The following is a 22,725-nucleotide window of genomic DNA, read 5'->3' as shown; positions in this document are numbered from 1 at the left end:
TCCTCAGCACTGTTTCTACCCAGTTTTTGGATTCCTTCTTCTTCGACAGCCTTTATTTTGTAATTTGTTGGAGTTTAGGATTAATTTCCTGTCTCCCAAGTCATGTATTTGGGCCCAAATCAGCCATATATGACACTGTCTGCTAAAGTCTTGTTTAATCTGTCAGGTGCCCTTGGTCTTTGGTTAATTTTTTTTCAGTATTTATACTAGACAGGAAAGCAAACTTATTCAAGTAAAAACAGTAAGCAGGTTGTAGTAAGAGCTTAATACGTACTGTGTATATATACAATAACGACAAAGACTACAAAGAGAGACAGGGAAGCAGAGAGGGCAGGAGGGACAGGACCACAGAGATAAACAATTTGGAGGTAGGATGGACGAGGGTGGCAGGGGAAGAGAGAAAAGTCACGGTATTAATAGAAGCAAGGACAAAGGCCAGGAGCGTGATGACAGAAGGAGAGACAAAGAAACTTGAGGAAAGAGAGATTGGAGCTGATGCCAAAAATGGGACTGTGGACAGTGATAATGGTGAGTACACAGAGGTGCCCTTGTGCATACATGTTGTGTAACATAAGGTTATTGAGAACCTGAGAGTTTTGGTTCATGCAGTGTTGGAATAACTGATGGAGGCACATTTTTTCCTTTTAAAAAAATATACATTATATATATATATATATAATGTGTATATGTATATATATGCATATGATTGCATGGTAAAAAACCTACCTGCAGAGTCCAGCCTTATTTGAGGTTTGCATGACATCACTGTTGTAGATTGTTTTGTTCCTCCCCTTAAATAAGGCCCATTAAGTTTTGTTGCAGTGAAAGTGCTGAGGGCAATGTTGTAGTGCCCTTTTAAAGCCATGCACACCATTGTTTGTGCCCCTCTCACCAAGTGATTAAGCAGTGCCGAGGGAGGCATTAGGAAATGTGCTCTTCTCATGCAACCTAGTACCACCTTATGCTGTGATCCGTCACAGGGGCTTTTGGCGTGGCATAGGTTGGCCTGAAATGAGGATAGGGCAAGTGTCAGTGACGTCAAGCTGGCTGGAAAAAGGCATTTCAATTTCTCTTCTGCACGCATGCAGTCAATATGCTCCCAAGCAGGAGGGAGTAACAAAAAAAAACCTCTGGAAAAAAGTGTTGCTTCTTTTAAATTCTTGAGCAAAGGGAATATATTCTAAGAAAATCCTGTTTAAGATGGCAAGCTCCAATGAGTGACAGTTAATGGTTTGGGCAAGTAGAAATAGCCACTGCTGTGTGGGAACGAGTTTGATTGTGTGTATACGTGCATGTGGGCGTGTATGGACTTGTGTACTTTGGCTGGTTGAAGTAATACATCTTTGTTTCAAAAATATGTTACGATATTTATATTTCATGAAACAGAGGCCTTTGGAGAGTCTCCTTTGTCACTGTTGGCTTGCTTCAGAGTGTCCTTAGTAAGCATTAGCATTCTTGGACTTTCCCGTTCCCAGAAAGCTACATTTTTTCAGAATGAGATTCTTAAAGGCCTCTTTCCTTGTACTCTCTGTTCCCAAGCCTCACTTTAGTTAGGAAGAAGTAAATGGCATTGAGTTCTTTTTACTTGATCCACCTGAGCTACGAGGAATTTAAAAAGCCCTTTGTGCTCCTCCATTGTGTTTATAGTCTCCCCCTTCTTTTCTCACCGTGTCTTTCTTAAAGAGGTTGGTCTTTGCTTTGCTGCACTTTTAGGCCAACTTTTCCACTCTTTTGGGATCAAATGAGCTCAACAACAGAAATCAGTGCAGTTGGATATGAAACACATCTCTGACAGGAGATGTTGTTACTGTTCAAAGAATAACTGGCTCAGGCTCAAACATACGAACAATATCACGAGGTCTAATAACAAACACATATTGAACGCTAGCTTCTCAGGAAGTCTTTTATATTCACCAGTGTTTTGAAGTTTTGTGCCTGTGTGTGGTTTTTTGTGGTTATGGATTGTGCTGTGAAAAGCAATATTAATTTGAATGTTCACAATCATTCCTCTACCTCAATATGACTTTGTCCCCCCCACTTTTTTTTTTTTTTACTTCTAGTATGGCGATGTTTTGAATGTGATCATGTCGAGTAAGAAGAAAGGAAGTGCTGTTGCAGAATTTGCAACTGTGAGAGCTGCTGTAAGTACCTTAACTCCTGAATAAAAACCTCAGAAACCGTTTTCTTCAACATTCATTTGCCTCAAAATTCCAGGTCACCCGATGAGTTTGATTATTACTCAGAGTGATAGCTGTCATAGACTTCCGTGCCTGGGGATGGTCTGTGCGAGTGAAACTGATATTTTAGTCATTCTGTACCGCAGAAGTCCCGATGCTGATGGAAACCATTGGACGGACGGAACTGAGCCGTCTTATTGTTCCCCACTGTCTGGTTCCTCCGGCTCTTTGTCATCATGATGTACTTTTTTTGTTGTTGTGGTTTCCTTACCGCAACATGTGTTTCGCCTGCAGAAAATATGCCTGCCAGTCTACTGGGATCTAGGTACAGGTTCTGTTGTCTCACCCTGCCCATCTTCATGCCCCAGCTCCGGTGTTGGCCCACCTTTATTTAGGTGTTATGTGAACTGAACAAATACCTAGGTCCCACTCTGTACAAGGAGAAAGTGTTTTCGCCTTAATAATACTGGTAGATGACTCATTTGAATACCCGCTCTCACATTTTGTTTTTTGTTTTTTTTAGGAGCTGGCTGTAAAGAATGAAAGTGGCGTAGCTGCAAATCCCCTGAAGATTTCCTGGCTTGAAGGACAGCCTGAGGTTTTTGCCGCAGCTTCTCATTCTGGGCAGTTCATGCCTTCACAGGTACCGGTATAACATTAAAATGCGCTGTTGTAATTCCCCTCCTCTCTCATAAAGCGTGTCAGCCCCATGTTATAAAATCCTCCGGCTACATTGCTTCCAGCACAAATACTCTTGCCTAAACACTGCCCCACAAAGAGAGGTATGTAAACGCTCAGAGCTTTTATTTTCGTATCAGTGGTGCAGATATTTCCCCGGTGCTTGCACTCCCATTCGTCTGACCTAGAACAATGTGTTTGGTTAAATGGTCCTCGGTTTATTTGTGGTGAGGTGCTGGCCCGGCACTGGCCCAGAGCCCCTCGTTGGCTGCTCATTAATGGAAATGACCTGGCAGACCCCAGGATTGCTGCATTTCGTGTAGCAGCATGCAATAATGGTAGTCTGGCACGTGAGAAAGTAAAAATGGATATTTTGGTGCCAAGTGATTACATTTTTTTTCTTATTATTAATTACTTTTAGATTTTGGCCTTTTTCATTAAGTCAAAAACCTTCTGATCATCTTAATATAACATTTTTTTTTAATTTGAAGAATTAACCACCTATGGACCACAGTTTGCTACATAAAACTGCTGAACTGGGTTTCACCTCTCATGCTAGTGTGGGGTCTACGACCCCCTACACAGCGTTAGTATCTGTGACTGAGTCTGCACACTGGGACTTGTCACACTAATCTCTTTAAATGTTATTATGGTAAACCGGTTTGCATTGCAGATATTCAAAGATGATTGCTTTAGCCTTTTTTCTTCTGTAACTCTGACTGGAAACATTACTATGCTAGAATTATTTTCAAATTAGCCTTCACTGAGAATACTTCTTGCTAAAGAGGTCCCACATGACATAATAGATAAACCATGGCAGATATTAGCGGTGTTGATCCACAGCTATCCACGGGTCAGTGGATGTGAATGTTCTTTTCAGATTCTTATCTGGGATCTACAAATCTGATCCCTCTCCTGTAGCCGACCCCTTCATAGTGTCCCAACATTATCCAGCTGCAATCACATATGAGCAAAGTGAGGACTTGGTTCTTTAACCTCATCAATCTAAACACAGCTCACAGAGTCAGCGTCTCGCCACAGGGAGCTCAGATACACGGATGACTTCACCCTTAACTTTAGTTCCATCTCTGCTGGGCTTAATAAATGAATTTGAGGCCAGTATGAGGAGCCTAATGGAGTAAAGGGAGGGGCAAATTCCCCAAGAAGACCCCTCAGGGTACAGAGACTTTGATCTATCTCATGGTGTGTTAAATTTTTAACTTCTCTCACAGAGAGGAGTGTTGATCTTTTGGCTCTGTTTTTGTTGTAGATATGACATGATTTATAACTGGACCTACTGCATTCACCCAGTTTTTCTCACCATGGATATTAATTTCAAAATAGGGGAGGGCCGTGTCTTTCGCACCATGTGGAATTGCTCCCCACGCTCTTGGCTAAATTCAGACCCTTCATTTGGGAAAAGAATCCAGTTTCTTGTCCTGATCGTCCACTTTTGCGTGTGTACCCGTTAAATTTACTGATATGACAAATACGTCGTAGTGACAGGCTGAAAAATGGAGAGGTCGAGAAAACGAACCTTTAAATTTTCCCAGAAGTCCAAGTGTTTCTTTTAGTACATGGTTCAAAATCTCAGTGAATGCTAAAAGAACCTATTATCCATTGCTAAACATTTCAGTGCAGTCCTATCCGAGAGCGGCAAATAGTTGCATCTGAAAAAGGGATTTCACATGGATAGTTTATCTTAACAAACTCTCGGATGTGGAATCCCCATCTATCTGTCTGCTTTGTTTTTGCCAGACCTGATGTTCATGCCTCCAGAGATATGATGCCATCATTAATCATTGTGTCTTGATTCATGGTTTATTGCTCAGTTTAGCATACCGTATTATTTAAAACGATTCTATTGTAAGGGTTTTAAATTTGAGCCTTCTATGCCTGCTTCTTCCATCAAGAGCCAGGGAATCATTGCAGGGTTGTCACGGCATAAACCAGATGCAGTAGATCAGCTATTCTGGGATTGTTTTTCCAGCCTGCTGGTTTGCTAGTGCTTTAAAAGTGCGTTATCACCTAAAATAGTCCTTGTGTCTGGAAGAGATGCATTGGATGTGGCCTTGCTGTTGGCATATTCAGTGCTGGCCTGAAACCTGCTCTTAATGGAGATGATAGCTGTTTAGGAACAGCTTTCTGTTTATTGCAATGACCAGACTTAAAAGCTGAATATTTCTTTTTTTTTTTCTTTGGTTTTGTTCTATTTCACATTTTTGTTAGTAGCAAAAGTAAAAAGGAAACGAGCAGTGAAAATACATGAGACTGAAGGATGATTGGCCACTCACGAAACGGAGGATGGGAGATGTTTTAAAAAAAGATGTGCTGGTTTAGAATACATAGAAATCTATGCCTAAATGCATTTAGCTCATCATGCATATCATGAGAGGGAAGAGCTGTTTTCAATTTGCTTGATCCTCTTTGCAGCTTGATAATATTTTCTGTCTTGATACACGATACCGACAGCATAAACAAAAAAAACTGTTGGTTTTATGAAATCCCCTTTCATGTGTAAACACAAAAAAACAAACCAGACCAAAACAAAGACATGTAGCATTAGATTTCACTGGGAAGCACAATTACAGGCGCAGCACTCTTGTCCTATTTGCCAATACAGTATTTTTAATGTTTAAGTTGTAGCCGACAAAAAACACAGCTCGTACGAGCTGCTTTAGAGGAATGACAAGGTTTTTTTTTTGTATTCTGCATGACAGCAAGTTTAGATTTTAAAACGGAGGGAAGTGATGCCAGATGTGATTGGGATACTCCACAGTTTGGCCAGTTTTTTGCAGAGCAGACAAGATAATTTGTCTTCCATCACAGACTCTTTCATCTCGCATTAACCATGTGGCTGAACATTTGCTCAAGTTGTGTCCTTCGCAGGACTTTCACACAGATGACAGACTGATAGAAAACCAAGGACACATGCATGCAGGAAAAATAAGATGCCAAGTATTATTTCTGATTTCTCTGATATTGCACAATTCTTCTTTCTCTTGTGAATAGATAAGGTTTTGATTGCTTAGGGAGTTATTGCATCGAGCAGGGCAACACAGTCAACACAGTGTAAATCTCTGTCAGTGAATAGCTCATTCTCCTGCTTATCCTGAAGTTTACTAACGGACTCTGGTTAGCTATTGATAGCCACCTCTTTGTGCTTTAGCTGTGCTTCAAAGTCCGCTTTACTCTAGTGCAGCATTCATGCCTCTACTGTGCATGAAATTCTGCCGTGCGTGTCTAATTTTGGCCACCTCTACATAATATTATTGTGTTGCGGAGTCCTATATAAGCTGTAGTTTCTCTAGAAAAAATGATACAAACACATAAAACAATGTGTAAAATAAAGGAAAAAGCAATCTCATCATACGAGTATTTGATGTTTTTATTTGCTTTGCACAAAAAATACATAAAAAACTCTTTTTTCTTCAGAAGGAAAAAAACATTCACAATGTGTTATTGGCAGAAGTCTACAAGAAACGGATATATAAATGTTCCCACAAACAGTGCTGTTTCTGTTTTGGACTTGCATAGAATTCAAAATTTATTGCTTGAAGAACTTATTTTGGTTTCTAGATTTTGTACCGTGACCCGTGGCGCTCTTAGGAATTTGACTTCTTCTGGGTTTTGTGCCACATCCCATCCCGATAACTCCCCAACAAAGCCGGAGTGAGGCTCGTCTCGACGTCTCCTCTGTAGGTTTGAGGAAAACGTATGGACGAGTGTTTCACGAGTGTTTCACGAGTGTTTCACGAGTGTTTCACGAGTGTTTCACGAGTGTTTCACGTGTGCTTCCCTTTGCTCGTGTGCCAGTGTGTGAGATACAGCATGCATTTTTGCGTGTTGGGTGTATTTGGGTAGAAGGTAGTGTTTAAAGCCTCATCAGAACTTTTGCTACAGTAATGATGTTTCTGGTCCTCCTTCTCCCTCAACACCCCCTGCATATGTGGAAGTATCAAGTTACCCTTTACCACTTTTCTTCTCGTGCACTGCTCACCAGAGCATTGAACGCTGATTTGCAGCTAAGAAAACAGCCTGCTTTGGCTTTTTTTTTTTTTCATTTTTCTTCTGAGGTCTTGGACCTGTGGCCTGGCTTGGTCGGTAGCCCAAACTGCCACCACTGGCTGGCTTTTATTGGAAGCAGGACTAAGTGTTTGTTTTCACTGCCTTGTTGGGAATGAGAGATGGGGGGTACCTTGGTCTACCATTGAGTGGGGCCTCTCAGATGCGTGCGGAGTAAAATTTGCCCTCTGCACACAACAGATTGGCAAGCACGCCAAGGCATCGCAGCTCCAAGGACCTTGGATTCCAGTCGTTGCGTTTCTTTTCTTAAACACAACAATCTTAAGTCTTAACAGCCGTCGTCAGTGCCATGATGTGTGGTTTGAAGAATTAAAATAGCTAAGGGGAAATGTGAAAAGGTTGAAAATGTCAAGCTCTTAGTTTAACATGAGACAAAGTTTAATTATTAACTTAAACACTGGATCTGCCTCTGCAAAGGGTGATTGCTTGGAGAACATTAACTTTGTTTATGTGCCCCCTTTTCAAACAGAATCACGCATACTTTTTAGTAAACGCTGTGGATCACAGTGCTCTAGGAGCATATCCTGTGCCTTTACAAAGTGTACAGTGTTCATCTGTGGTTTATTATTCATTGTTTGAGATTCTGCATTCCAAAAAAGCAGATATCTTTAGATTTATCCGAACATAATGAACAAAACAATATCCAAATGTGATGATTTCGTCTCCGATCAGGATTCTGGACAAGATGAGGCCCTTATTGCTCTCTATATTCCAAACCTTTAGTAAAGCCTCTCCGAGACATTTGGCTAATCTCTGGTTTATTTGTGCAGTTTGTCCATCACCTGAAGGACATCGTCAAGGATCGAAGGACCCAGATCGAGGCTGAATGAAAAGCCACTGTCCTCATCCTTTTGTTGTCCCGTAGTTTTGTCACAGGTCTCGTTAAAGTCTTCATCCCCATCTGAACCTGTGCTGCCCCATCTGGAGCTATGAGTCTGATTGGAAGAAGTATTATTCCCTCTTTGGTACCCATCCTCTTTTTCAGCATCTACATTTCCTTTCTCGCTGTCCAGCAGGGGCAGAGAACTGCATTTCTTCCTTTTCTGGGAGTTATTGTGCTGGTGGTCCACAGACAAGTCAGGGGTCTTTTTGCTCTCAGTCTCGTCCAGATTCAGACGAGGCGGCTTTGGAGGCGGTGAGCAGGCCAGAAAGACGTTCTGCTCACTTCGGGAACTTTGTAAAAGCAGGTTGTGACTCAGCTTTAGAAAAGACAGATCTCCAAAGCTGTCGGCATTGTTTCCAATATGAGTGATGTGGCGGAAATCGGCGAGCGGTAGGCTGATCATGTTGACAGACAGAACCTCCTTCCTCTTGGAATTCCTGCTGGACCAGCGTCCAGAGGCTGGATTTCTGTGCAGCGATGCTCGGAGCGGCATCCTAGCAGATCTGGTTGAGATTTGCTTAAATGTTTCAGTTTAATCTTTTTTGTTTTTAATGTATCCTCAAAAGTCTTTGTAGTCTCTTTCTTCTTTGTTCAATTTGTTAGGAAGTTTTGATAATTAAAAGCATAACTCCATCTGCAACGAAACACATAAAGAGAGTATTAACATTTTAACAAACAACAGTTTGATACCACATTTCCCGCAGCAGCACGTCATCCAGGTTCTCTCTTATTCATGCTAGAACATGAAGGAGATCTGTGCTTGTGTTTGTCGTGTTTTTCAAAACCAGATGTAAGGATTTGACTGTGTCTGTTAGCTTTTTTTAATTCACATCCATTGTGCAGCGATTGCACCTGCTAGCCTTGATTTTCATTTAATGAAATGCAGCAATTATTTGGCAGCGCAGGGATGTTCAAACAATGCTTTGAACCTTTCATTTACAAATATTTACTTTTCAAATCCCCTCTTTTCCGATAAATGCAGGTGTGGTCTGCTGCACGTCTTCCAGAGGAAGTCTTCTAGTCCATTTAAGACTTCCAGTAAGAGAGTCAACAAAATAAATAAGAAAAAATGCCAGAGTGGTAATTGTTATCCTGTATGCGGTGCATTGTCTTCACTTTCTCACAACCTCTGTCAGAAATTATGATAATAACTTCACTTTAGAGCACATGTTTATAATTTCCTCAGAAGTCTAAATAACTGGGATACGATTAGTTTATTTTGCTGTGGTGTGAGAGGTATGCCCCGAGTCTGGATTTGAAAGTTATTTAAGATAAAATCAAATACAGCTATTCCATAAACAGCATCGCACTCTAGGCATTATCTTAGAGGATCAATCTGTTTTTAATGTCTTTTGGAGGATAATATAATCTTGAAATTTCATTTCCACCAACAAAACCTAAAACCTCTTGGTCACAATGACTCGAAAAAGCAAAACAAGAAAGCGTTTTCACTTTCCGTGACCAGTAATGATTTTAGTGAGCGAGACAGAACTCAGTTCATCAACGCAGGCACGCCGATTAGATAATCTCCTCTGTGTCTGTGATTTTTAAGCCTCCCAACAGCTTTGCCCACAGTTAGATCTGTGTTCGTGACTTGAAACACTCACTCTGTAAATTTGTAAACCACTTCGGCAAACAGGTTTTGTTGGCCTGTAAAGGTTTTATCGGCACTTTAGTAGCAGCGGGAGATTGGAGCGCGCGGACTCGACTGCATTCCTTTCCAGACATGTCAGTTTGGCCAAGGAGGAGTCGTTGGGATTTTAGCCATGAGTATCGTGTTCAGGAAACACTTCGTGGCCAAGTTAAAAACTAAAGAAGCTCATTAAAACACATTGGCCAAGAAACACGTTTTAAATGATGGTTCCGAACGCTCCATTAATTACACATCTCGGAGACTGATAAGGACTCAGTCTGCTGAAAACTTTAACCACAATTAAAATAACTGATGTTAAGATCTTTTTCCTGCCGTGCAGTTACTTTAGTGAGAACTATAACAATAATTAGACAAAAAAAGAAAAGATGTTAGTTTTTACCTGTCTTGCTGGGAAAATCAAGGATAATCTAATCCCACACACACGCACACCCGTCTCTGCCAGGAAGCTAGGCTGTGTGTACCTGCACACTCTCACAAACCTTCCTTTGACATGACGGGGCTTGTCAGCTGTTACAGACAAGATCTCATTGAACCACCTCGAGACACAGAAACAATGTGAGCTACAACAGTCTTTTCCTCATCGTAGACGAAAAGCTAAAGAAAGTATTTATATACCATTTCTTACCCTTCTCTGCTTCAACGAGTGTTTTAGATAATCCTTGCAGAAAGATCTTTTTGTGTCTGGCTGATGAAAGTTATCTTCCCCTAAGTGATAAGCCAGGTGAGGTCAAAGTATAAGATTGTTAAGAGATCCAGGTATTTCTTAGTTGACATCTGAAGTCATCCCACCTCCAGTCAGGAGATTATATCATCCTGTTTGCGGAGTGAGTTGGCCTTTTAGTCGTAGGTGTTACAGTAAGTCCTGCTGGTTGATTGGCTGCACCCATCACCTGCGGGTGAGTCGGCACAAAGCACGAGCTCCCGGTTTAATTCCCATGACATTGAGAAAGGCAGAAACTGCCGTGCACGACTTATTCTTAAAGCCGAATGGTGTGACTGAGAGAAAGGAAAGGGGCGACGTATAGTTTGAAGTTTGAAGAGGTTGGTCATGTACAACTGATTGTGTTTTAATAAGAGTGTGTGAGACTGTTATAGATTGTGTGCTTATCTGGGGAAAAAAGAGGAAGTCCTAGTAAGTGAGAAACCGGTCAGCCCTAATCTCTGTCTTATTGTCCCTCTATTCTGCTGATTTCCTGTCTGTTGTTGAGTTGAGCCCACTCCAAAGACTCTTCTGCCTGAGTGGAGGCCTGTAGCTATTCTGTGTAATCAAAGCTCAGTATCCCACACAGACATGTATGAGCAGGCACGCTGGATTTCACAAGAGGGATCACTTGCTGCATTTCTAATTCTCACGCCTCCAGCGTGTTGTCTTTGCTATGGAATGCTATAGTAATGGATAACACAAAACTGTGTCAGAGCAGAAAACGTTTGTGCGCTCGCTGGAACGTGTTTGCGTAAAAAGGTTTAAAGCCTCAAAGTTTCAGTAACACTCACTGCTACGCACTTTGCTTGTGAGCCTTTTTTTGGGACTATTATCTTCTGAACAGTTGCATCTACCTGCGTGGTGATGTTTTAAAGATAACATATTTCATAATGCTGAAATATAGCCATGTGTTGGAGAAAGCTGTAGATCTGTGTGCAGTATTTGTTTGTTTTTGCCTTCCTCCCCAACCCTAAACATGCCGGGCGTGAAGGACAAATCGTATTTTTTAAGCGCTCCTTTGAAATCGATCCAATAAACAACATCCTCTCTGCTGCTCTGCAACTCAGGACCAGAACAGTCTGCAAGAGCAGACACAATTACTCACGCAAATGAAATTATCATAACATTTACCCAAGGCCGAAACAGAACATTTTTGAACATCCCTCTTCTGAGAAACCCCCTCCTTCTTCCACCTACAACCACAAAACTGCTTTCATGCTAGAAGACAATCAGGGTGAAGAGCTAGTGTTATCTGTGGTATTTGGGTATGACCTCACAAGACCTGCTGTCTGACCAAGGTTGGGCTCAGTTTGTTAGCGGTGCTCTCATGCTATGTAGCCTCTGGGCTTATGCGTTTAGCCCGAACTGGATTTCTGCATAAGCCTCTTTTCTAAGGCCTGACCATAGTGGGCAATGTGGTTTGATGCAGCTATGCCGGGCCTGAAATCTGGGATGCTGCATGTTTTTGTTGTTGCAGGATAAAAAGTGTTTCCAGATATTGCTTTGACTGGCGCAACGATTCCAAACTGAGGCTTTGGTGGATATTCTTTTGGCTCTTTGTTGTATGTACTTCAGCTTCCGCTGATCAAGGCCCTCAGACAGCCAGCATTTAGAATAGATTTACTGCAAGATTTGGCTTTTATATGAAAAAGCTTTTTTGTTTTATTGGCAAATACTGGCCATTGGGCTGTGATCAAATTCAGTGTGCAATACATCAATGAATTAACCAGATTATTTAGCTTGTAAGACTTGTTAAAGTAGTCATTCCCACCTGTCTGTATTTTGTATAAACAGTTTCTAGTAGTTTTCCTTTTATCATTTCTGGTGGGAATGTTTAAATATGCATTTGTCATCATCTTCAGCATTGTTGTCGCTGTTCGTCTGCAAAGTTATGACTCAGTGATTAGCCGTCTGAAAGTTTTCCAACAGAAACTTGGCTGTGGGATTGCTAAGAGGAAGTGCAGACACTCGCTTGCATGATTCCAACATGACAGAGATCTGACACCGAAGCCCAGGTGTTACTTTACTGAATACCAAGCGCACACTCACCAACACATATGACGTAGCTAACAGTAGCTTCTGATCAACACAACAAAGTCACGTCAGCTCCAACACAGTAAGCGGATGGCTTGGCTGGGTAAAAACAAATATTCTCTGATGAGGTAATGCACTGCGGTGCCAAATGTCACAACACAATAAAACAGCTGGATTATTTACGTTTTGAGGTTTTACACCAAAGTTTGTCAGTCAGCGACAGAGACATTTTAATGTTTTGAGTTTTTCATTTGTGCGTGTGTCTGTCCCGGTATCATGATTGTCAAAGTCAAACGTGCTCAGAAAAATTGAAAAATAAAGTGAGTAGAATTTGGTCATCCAAGGTCACTGAGGCCTGATATTCTTCCCATTCTTGCAAACACAATATTTCAGGAGCAGCACGAGGGAATTTCATCATAATCAGAATCTTTTACTGTCGTTATGCCAAAAACACAGAAAAATCATATGCTCTGCTATTCAGTGCAAGGAAAGCAATCTAACTATTCCCAAAAAATATAAACCATTTTAAAAGTGTTTCTGTTAACTGATACATGATAAACAACATAATATGTACGTGTATGTGTGCTCGAGTCATTATTAATAGCACAATTTTAAAATTTAAGGCAGTGCAACCTCATAAAAAGTTATTTGTTTGGGGTTTTTTGGCCATAAAGGAATAATTTTTACATTCATTATTACATAGTTTGCAGAAATATCTGATTGGTGGCATTTTATGTCTCAAGTCAAAGGTCAGCTTCACTATAACATAATGCTTTATGACACTTTTTTGCATATACCAACTCGGGAGCAGAAAATTTCACATTTGGTCAGACACAAAATTGCCTATTAACCTTTATTGCCCTAAAAAGCAGCCTCGCCTCTGTCAGTGCCCCAGGGTGGCTGTGGCTGCAATGTAGCTGCCATCACCAGTGTGTGAATGTGTGTGTGAATGGGTGTGTAAAGCGCTTTGGGGTCCTTAGGGACTAGTAAAGCGCTATATAAATACAGGCCATTTACCATAAAAACAATTGTTGGACCTACACTACATACTGTATTACTTTATGAATATGGGCACACTGGGATGCATTCTGCAGTTTGATTGGTTAGTGGAAGCTTACACTCACAATGTGATAATGTAGGTTTGACTCGTGGCACTATTCTACATTCAAAAATGACCCGAGGATGTTTAACATATAGTATGGTGCTGCATTGTCTTTCATTCAGTTTCCTTTAACTCATTACCAGATCTTTTAATAAGGGAAAGCTATATTAGCATTACTATTATCATATTATGTAGTTTATGGTTGCAGTTTTGTGCTTTAAATAGTACTTTGCATTCTTTGTTACACAGAATATTGAAGACAAAATTGTTATGGATTTTTTGTGTAGTTATTGCAGGATTTATTCCAAAGAATTTCAAAACCCATAAATTTGGAGGTATCAGTAAAATCTGAGGAATGTTATTTCTGCTGACACTGACTGATTAGTAATTATTGAATGATGGCTGTGAGTTTTAGATTAAACTGTAGATTTGTAGAGTTAATGTAAACAATACATACTGAGATCAGTTTTACTGGTTTTGCTTACTTTACACATTAATTAGTGTAGATAAGGAACACATGCACAAACAAAGTAAACAGAAATCTGCAATTGTTGTGCCATTTTCTTTCTTTTTTTTTTCCTTGTGTAATACCTCGGCTCATTTTTTGACATCTCCAAGGTTCAGATGGTGTTCTTGCAGTGCCCTGGCCTCCTTTGTTTTAATAGCAAATCTGTTGCAATCAGAGGGCTTTTCCAGGAAGGCTGGAATGTGAAAGACATAATTTTGCTTTTACAACAATGTATTGTTGGATATTACAGAAACCAAACCCCCACATTTCCCTATTCAAGGATCCCTGAGCTCATCCATCATAAAGAGAAATGCCAGGGCACCAGGAGTTCAGGTCTTTGCTGCCATTTCTCTTTTCACTGTTTATATCCTTTACTTTTACAGATTCCAAAGGCACTTTTCTGACTCCACCCTGCACGCTTCTATTCTGTTGAATACTGTGTATACCCATGAGCGTAGTTATATAGCTTATATGGGGTGTTTGAGTACAGCAAAGCTAATATGATTGAGCTGATGAGCTAATATAATTACAACTTTAGCATTTTAGCTTTCGTTGTATTTTTTTAAGTCCCAGAAGTGATTTAGATGACAGACTGGAATTATTATCAAACATTATGAAACTTCGTTAGCTACCTGCATCCATATACTGGAAGGATGCAATGCACAAATACACATGCTCGCTAATTAGTGCTGATTAGCAGATTAAAAGTATAGTCACCAAAACTGAGCCACACAGGTCTTGTATGGTCTCTGCCATAGCAGGCAGTAATAATTATTTGATAATTTCATTTAAAAAAAATGGCATAAACACCACAAACATAGTTGAGAAATCCAGTTCAGTGACTTCAGCTAGCTTAGGTGAGCAGGGTCGTGTCCAGGATTTGTTTTGTAAATGGGGTGGCACAGGCGAATCAAGAACAAAAAGGTTTATTACTTAAAACGTGGTGCTGCACAGTGTCCAAAATATAGTAGAAAAAAGAGAGTATCCCAAGTTAGAAATACTTCAAATACAAGTATATTAAATTTGTACTTTAGTAAAGTACTTGAGTAAATCTACTTAGTTACATTTCTTATGGCTCTCTCAATACTCTCATGCAAAGATGTTGGACATTGTAAGACTGGCAGTACACTATGCCAATGACATTGGTATTGGGGGGGCCCCACCTTCTTGTTGCCCCCCCATGCCCTGTTCTGGATACGCCCCTGCAGATGAGACCTGGTAGACAGCTCCTGTAGCTGTCAGTATACCTGGCAATGTGGAAATCAAAGCCATACCCTTAATTTTAAGCCTCAACAGTATCCAAATGGACAAGTTATATAAAAAACCCAAAACAAAAAACACCCACAATACAGTTATGAAAGGTTCAACATTTGTCTTTCCATCATTATCGAGCAACAAACGTATTATTTATTTTCCTGTTCCAGGCCGCAAACATGTTTTTTAAAGCTATTACGTTGAACTCTATTGAAGCTGACTCGGTGTTGGTACCAGTCATTCCAGCAGCTATGTTTTGTTTTTTTGCAGTTTAATTTGGCTGCTTTGATCAGACGTACATTTTCTGTCAAATAAAGGACGTTTGTGCATTGCATGAGAGGGGCTAAAAACAGGAAGTACATTTGGGTCTCGACCTCTGTGGTTTGTTTGTTCTTTACTTGCAAAAGCGGTGTAGTAGAACAAACCTTTGGGGTTTTATGTCTGCTGACTTCTGTAATGAATGTTGATTAATCCGCTACCATTTAGAAAGCTTAGGTTTTGTCTGCACGAGAATTTCACCTCGGCTCCAGTGATGCATCTGCAGTAAGGCTGCCTCTTTGTTTGTGTTAGCATGAGCGCTTGGGTACCTTCACATACACACACACGCCCAAACGATCTCTATACTGGTATTTGCCTTTCATAAATCACAGCTCGGTGACACACACACAAATACAGAAACACACACTACGCCACCACACGCCCGCCAGTTAAATAGTTCCTTGATTAACTTCACCGCAGTGGATCAGAGCACACATTTTAGCTGGGACCACAGAGCAGGCTTGTTAAAAAACCCATTCTTAAGCTTTGGAGGACTTTAAAGTCACCTCGGCACTGCAAGCGTCTAGTTGAAGACATGTGATGCTTTATGGTGTTAATGAGTGATCCATTTATCAAATCTGAATTGGTGAGCCGTCAAGTTGCAAGGTTAAAAGCCGTTAAGCGTGAAATGGCAAGATTTTAACGGAAGCTGTTTTGAATAGATGTAGTTTCACTTTACTCGTGTCCGCGCTTGTCTGTCTCTATTAAATGTACAAACACCTTTTCAATCACTTGTCCTCACACGCTCGGCGATCTGACAACTTGTGCTGCGGCCACCTGCGCTCCTGCCATGCCTCCTGCCGTGTGTGGGAAGGACTTTTAAGAGCGTGTGTGTGCTGCTTGACTCACAGCACTTGTGGTGATCATGATGTCATTACTGGCCTGGGGTCAGGCTGGGTTGTGCTTCGAGGCCTCGCCATGCGCTGATGTCACGTAGCTAATCCTCAGCTTGTTTATATGTATGCATGTGCGTGTGTGGTTGTGTGTTTTACTACTATTCCACCTCAGCGGTGGCCTTGAACCCTCCTGTCTTGGCTTTGTACAGTGGCCCATTGTTTGTGTTTTGTGGTTTCCCGCTCACCCCGGATCTTGGCGTTAAGGCACCAAACACCCACCCGCCCCTACACACACACTTGCAGACACACACAGACATAGACATGCACATATGTACCCACCAAGTGTTTAGTTACAGAGTGATGCACTAGCTAAATATGTATATTGTAAGTTAACACCCGAGGCAAGGAAACTTCCCTCATTCTGAGAAGAAATGCGTCACACTGCCCATAAAGCACCTGTTAATGCACAGAATTCCCCTGCATCATTAGTGTCGTGCAGTCTGCCCATGATGCCATAATCATGCTGGGCTGAGAAAAAGGCAGACCAGTTCTAAAAGGTTTCCTGGTGCACTTCAGCATTGTGCCCAGTAGGGGGCGTAGCAGAGTATGGTTAGATTTGCTGTATAGGCAGGAGGATTTCCACAGCTTCTTGTATATTTGCTTGTGTTTTGTTTAATTTTAAGTTACAAGAGTTGTTTATTTACCTAATAGTGTTCGCGTGATATTTCATAGTTACGTGTCAGACGGGGGCTTGAGCTCACGTTATTGGAATGATAATAGCAGCTTTCCTCAATCCAGGGGTGGCGTAGGGGGGAGTGAGGGTAACGTCCCCCCTCACCGACCCTCTTTTTTTCTTCTTCCTCCACACTAGACCCTCTTTCTCCCCAGCACACGGATGCTGGAGTCCCTATGATATTTTCCAGATGCCTTAGCGAGTGCATCGACAAAACTTACCACTCATCAGATCACTCCCCGTCCTTAATGCACACGCTCACTCTCTCCTGCAGCTCACTGTCTTGTTAAAGAGACACTTCCTTGGCCCAGCAGACGTCCTTGATATAATCTGTTCAAAGAATGGCTTTCTTTGTGTGCACGTGGTCTTCCTTCCTAATCAGTGATGGGATGATGGTCTTCATGAGTGCCTATGTTTGTGTTGCACATACAGTATAAGCACAATCCTGGTGAATTTTAAATTGAAGTTGTCAGATTAAAATTTTTTCTTAAAGTGTTTTCTCGTTTCATCACAGTCTGTTTCTTGTGTTTCGATCTTGGTTGGTGTGGCATTGGTCATTGCACAGATGTTTGTGTGTGTGTGTGGGTGTGCAAGCCCTTTTGGGCTGTGTTCCACCCTGCTTGATTAGCCATTAGCCAGTGGCTGCCCTCTCTGATTTCCCCCCACAGTATGATAATCCGTCGCCATCATCATCCAAGCCAAAGCCCTGCCAGCAACTGCCAGGCCCAATTCCAGCCCACATTTTAGGTTTAATGACCTAAGGCAGTGGAATTACCCCATCACAGTTTCTCTGTGGGCTGCTGTCTCATGCATGTTCACCGTGTCGTCATGCAAATGTTAACTGAGATGAGAGCATGTGTCCAAATCTGCCTCTCTGCGCCGCACTCAAAGGCCTGGTTGTGAAAGCAAACAGAAACTGGACATTGACTGCATTTTGGTTATTTTGCGTGTGTGTCTGTGGTCAGCTTTGAATGAGCAACATGATGTTGCGTGTCTAACACAGTCATCTTTCCTCCACTGGAGGCTTTCTGTGTAGAGTTTACATGTTGTCGCCACGTACTCCAGCTTCCTAGGACATGCATGTTAGGTTAAGTGGTGATTCTAAATTGACCCTAATTTGTGTGAATCTGATTGTGACTTGTTCTCTCTCTCTGTCTTTTTTCCTTGTGTTAGACTAACAAACTGTACCTCTCTTCTCGCCCATGTAACAGCTAGGATAGGGTCCAGCCGTCCCGCAGCCCTGAATTAGCCAAACGTTGGATGGCTGCCTTGAAGGACTGTTGTCATGATCTAAAAATCCAAGATGTTTGGCTTTTCTTACGACTCTGTCGCAGGATCACAGGATCGCTCCACAGATTTTACACTTCAAGTTCAGCTTACTTGTGAGGAGGACTGCACAGACATTTTTTTGTAGCTTTATACGTTTTTTTGACAATTCTGAGAAATAGAACTCTCAGTGATACAATCGGGATTATCACTGTTTAAGCTTGGACACCATATAACGGGAATGCTGCTCACTGATGAAAACGCTGCTGCTTATAAATAAAATTCAAGGGTTTTTGTGGCTTGAACCTTAAGTAGAACTAAAAGTTGATCTGTCATGAAATCTGATAGAAACTACTCTGTTGAATTGATTTTCTAAATCAACTGATTGTCTGGTCTACAAATAAATCTTCTTATGAATCTTGTTTTTGTAAGTCCTACTAGTCTGTGTAGCTCTGTTTCACATTATGATAATATCCACTTTTTTGTTATCACCCCTTTAGGCTTCCCTGTCCAATGAGCGTGACTACGAAAGCATTGTGATGATGAGGATGAGGCAGGCCGCCGAACGTCAGAAACTCATAGAACAAATGCAGAGGGAAGACGAGGAGGAAGCTGCCACGCCGTAGCACCACAGGACTCAGCTCGTTACCAGCACTGTGAGAAATATTAGATGTGATCCTGCATCAGGCTTTAGTTTCATAAAGCCTCTTATTTGTTTTTATTATTTTTTTGTATGTAATGTGATGTGTGGCAAAATAAACAATTTTCATAAACAAACAAAAAACAGTTTTTGTGTCGTGGCCTTTCCTGAGAAGAGATGTGAGAACCAGCAGGGTTTGATGCACAGCTGGGTAGTGCCAGATAGTAGATACAAATTTGGAGATTTAAAATGATTTAGACTGGAATGCATCTTATGACTATGTTTCAAATATTGCACTATGGTGTGTGCATTACAGGCCTCTGGGGATTGATTACTGGTCTATTGGTCTAAGCATCACTAAGTACTAACACATTTCTAGGTATTTTTTTTGACAGAAAGTAATTTGAAGACCAACTTACAACATTTACAGACAGACCAAAAATCTTTAGTCTGTTTACTAAAATGACTCTGTCAACTGTGTCGAAGGCCTTCGACAAGTCAAGAAAAAGCATCATTAATGTCGTTCAACAGTTTAATGGTGCTGTGTTGTTTTCTGAATCCTGACTGCTGTTGGTAAAGAACCGAATTTTGTCCAAAAATTATTTTACTTGTTCACTAATAAAGTTTTCTAGAACTTTTGCTAGAACACACAATTTAGATATGGACCTGTAGTTATTAACATCTGAAGGATCACCTTTTAACAATGGGAAACCATAGGCAGATTTCCATATTGCAGGGATCTCATTGTTCAAAAGGCTGAGATTAAAAATATAAGTTAGTGGTTCTGCTATAAAATCTGCAACCAACTTAAGAAAATAAGGATCAAGCTGATCTGGCCCTGCAGGTTTATTTGGATTCAACAGGTTTAAGGTCCTGTGGTCTTCAAAGAAATTTGGAAGAGAAAAGCTGAAGGATTGGTCCAAAGATTCAGTTTGAGTGGTAAAAGAGAGAGCCTCCTGTTTATTAGGCAGTTTTAAATATGGATGTAAAGATTCAAATAAAGACCTGGAAGAAACAAAAGACTCATTAAAGCAGTTTAGAATTTCACATTTTTCCGTCTTTTACAAAAAAAGCTGGCATCTCATTGGTAGTTTTGTCCCTAAGAACATGTTATAATTTTTTTTTAGGATCGTTAAGATGTTCAGTAGTTTTTGAAAGATAAAATTCTGATTTGGCTTTTAATGAAGAAGGCTGAATGATTTCTTAGCTGTCTAAAAATCAGCCAATCTGCCTCAGATTTAAAATCTCTGGCATTCATTTAGGGCCAATTTCATTAAAATCTAAAGTGGACAGTTTGTCACTAAGTGAATTTAAAGCCTCAATAATAGCTGAGGGGGGTCTCTAACAACCTACAATAGGAATAAAATGGTCCTTAAAAAGTTGGAGCTTAAATGCAGGAAAGAAAGAAAGAAAGAGTTTAGTAAAAGCTTAAAAGATACTGAAGAATAACATGGAATTAGTCTTTTACATAAATTGCAACACTAACACAATGAAAAAAAAATTGTAGCCCGTTATTGCAACGTCTTTGTCAGTAATTGCTATTGTTAGCCAAGTTTCAGATAATGTAAGAATATCAGTATCCAATGCGTTCACCCAAATCTTTCACTAAGTCCAGTTTAGGAAGAAGATTAGTGACATTTAAATGAATAATACCAAGTCCCAATCTAGCTTTAAATCACAAGGAACATTTAAACATTTGTAATCTGGACCAGGATTAGGCCGTATATATTTCCAGATAAAAGCAGCAAAAGAACAACGAAGCCTTTTTTTAGAAGTAGTATCACAGACTGATTTCTCTTATTGCTCAGTCTCTTTGGGAGGTGAGAGCACAGGGAAATAAACCAGTCATATGGAATAAATAAATGAATTAAATCAGACAGACTGAGATCTGCACTGATGTTCCCTATGAGAGGAAATGAGGTTTATCTTGCTCTCCAGACTGTTGTTGTGCCTCACGTGGACAGAGAGCCCAAAGAGATTGGCCTTGCTACACCACACATAATCAAAGTTGCATAATGCTGTAATTTGCATCTGTCAACCATTGTCTGGTTCAGTGTGACTACTCACTGCCTCATTATTCAAGCCAAACAAGTGTGATGTAAAAAAAAATCATTCTTGTCTGCACTCTCATTCAGAAGCCCTGATCCAAACCACAGACTCTCTGGTGTAACTACGTGGAAATCGTTTTTTCGTCCATGCTAAACCAGTAATCAGGCTGCGATTGGAACACAAGGTAGGCTTTTATGGAATTCTTGTGGGCTTGTGTGATGAAAAGTGAACATACTAGAGGCCCTCCATTATAGGGTTGGTGGTTTAGATGATTTTTCCCATTTCTTTGTATTCACTAGAGAAATTGTCTACTCCTGGGTCTGATCTTTGGTGGACATTGAACATGTGCATTTTCTATGCAAATCCTTTATTTTATAAAACTCAAACAAATGGTAAAAAAAACAAAAAAAAAAAACTTCTTCATGGATCTTCAAATCCTGTTTTTATTTTGCGACTGACGAGAGTGAGTGGCTTTGTGTAATTTACACGCCATAGCAGTTCCTTGCAAACACTTGCTTTGAACAGAAGGTGGTTGTGGCCCTCCGATGACCATGTTGGGGATGTCCTCTCCCTTTATCATCATGCAAACCCACGAGTAAGAGAACCAGTGTTCAGAGCAATCTGAAGCTTGAGCTTTTGGGTTATAGAGACGGTGTGTACATCAACTGACCTTCTTATTTTAAACATGAACATTCACCACAAAATGTATATACAGTACACTGTGCAGCAGGGGTGTCAAACATATGGGCTGGGGGCTAGAATCTGATCGACAACGACTCAAATCTGGTCCATTTATATTTGCATGGCCTTTGAAAATGTAAAGGAGGGCATAAATGTTGGAACTTTAACTGTATTTCCTTAGTTTTTACAGCTTTTACTATATTCATACCAAAACAAAGTAACTATGTGATAAACAATTAAGTGACAGGAAAGTACTTTTTTCAGTTTCTACCACAGTTTCTTTTCAGAAACAGATTTCTTTCATTACAGCAGCATTTATTTATCATGCAGAAAAACCGAAACTTACAGTTTAAAATAAACATCTTTTTTAATACATTCAAATATCTCAGTTGTGATTTGGTTCTTGTCAGGGACCAAGCAGTAAGGCATAAAGGACACAGGTGTTTAATTTTAAAAAGGGGGTTTTATTGACCCCAAAATATGAAAGATAATTAACAAAGCCAAAAAACTTAAACAGGCAGACCAATAAAAGAGGTCAACTCAATAAGCTAAACTCAAAATAACAACTAACGAAACCACAAACAAACATAAGACAAGCTGACCTTCTGAAATGACACACGGGTAACTTAAATACTGGCTTGGCTAAACCAAATGGCACACAAGGGGGGGGGAAAAGGCTGCCATATAACCAACTATCCATCCATCCATCTATTCGCTTCCGCTTATCCTTTTCAGGGTCGCGGGGGGCGCTGGAGCCTATCCCAGCTGTCATAGGGCGAGTATAACCAACTAATACAAAACAATTAAACAAACTTGAAACAACCCCCAGGCAATGAAGCATGTGGTTCTGTCCAATTAGGCTGTCAGCAGTACTTCAGCTCTTCCAGCCCTTTGCCACATCTTTTGCCAACCAGGAAGGAGAAACCAAACCCCAGGTAACTCAAAGAAAGAAAGATATATTAATATAACATAAAACAGAACTTTGACATTGCAGTGTTAATATGTGTGCACGCCATATAAACACTGCAAGGTGTGACAGAAAAGAAAAGAAACAACATATTGGACAATAAGTAGAATATATTTAAAGTAGCGACTGCAAACTTAACTAAAGTGAAGCAACTAG

The 22,725-nt window shown here is 40.6% G+C and overlaps 2 protein-coding genes across 3 annotated transcripts in view; one reads left to right on the top strand and one right to left on the bottom strand.

Annotated features, from left to right (window-relative positions):
- dnajc17 (DnaJ (Hsp40) homolog, subfamily C, member 17) overlaps positions 1 to 18,981 on the top strand; it is a 35,846-nt gene extending 16,865 nt beyond the window's left edge. The window contains exons 9-11 of one of the 2 annotated variants that reach the window (XM_005742773.1): positions 2,061 to 2,141; positions 2,701 to 2,820; positions 18,733 to 18,981. In XM_005742773.1, the coding sequence (XP_005742830.1) occupies positions 2,061 to 2,141; positions 2,701 to 2,820; positions 18,733 to 18,858 (327 nt within the window). In that variant the 3' untranslated portion in view covers positions 18,859 to 18,981. The other variant, XM_005742774.1, reaches the window with a different exon arrangement.
- On the bottom strand, positions 6,288 to 9,921 carry LOC102205560 (cdc42 effector protein 3). Its single transcript, XM_005742772.1, has 2 exons — positions 9,858 to 9,921; positions 6,288 to 8,458 (listed from the first exon to the last, which is right to left on the bottom strand). The coding sequence occupies exon 2, from the start codon at positions 8,315 to 8,317 to the stop codon at positions 7,700 to 7,702; it is 618 nt and encodes a 205-aa protein (XP_005742829.1). The 5' UTR covers positions 8,318 to 8,458; positions 9,858 to 9,921; the 3' UTR covers positions 6,288 to 7,699.
- Positions 18,982 to 22,725: the final 3,744 nt, after the last annotated feature.

This window comes from Pundamilia nyererei, unplaced genomic scaffold (assembly GCF_000239375.1).
Source record: "Pundamilia nyererei isolate P.nyererei 1_Seehausen unplaced genomic scaffold, PunNye1.0 scaffold00123, whole genome shotgun sequence".
NCBI lineage: Eukaryota > Metazoa > Chordata > Actinopteri > Cichliformes > Cichlidae > Pundamilia > Pundamilia nyererei.
Note: the sequence above shows the minus strand (reverse complement) of the source record. Positions and strands in the feature narration are given on the sequence as shown.

Bases quoted from the DNA above. Each gene is read 5' to 3' on its own strand.
- LOC102205560 (XM_005742772.1), bottom strand. From the start codon at position 8,317: ATGCCGCTCCGAGCATCGCTGCACAGAAATCCAGCCTCTGGACGCTGG.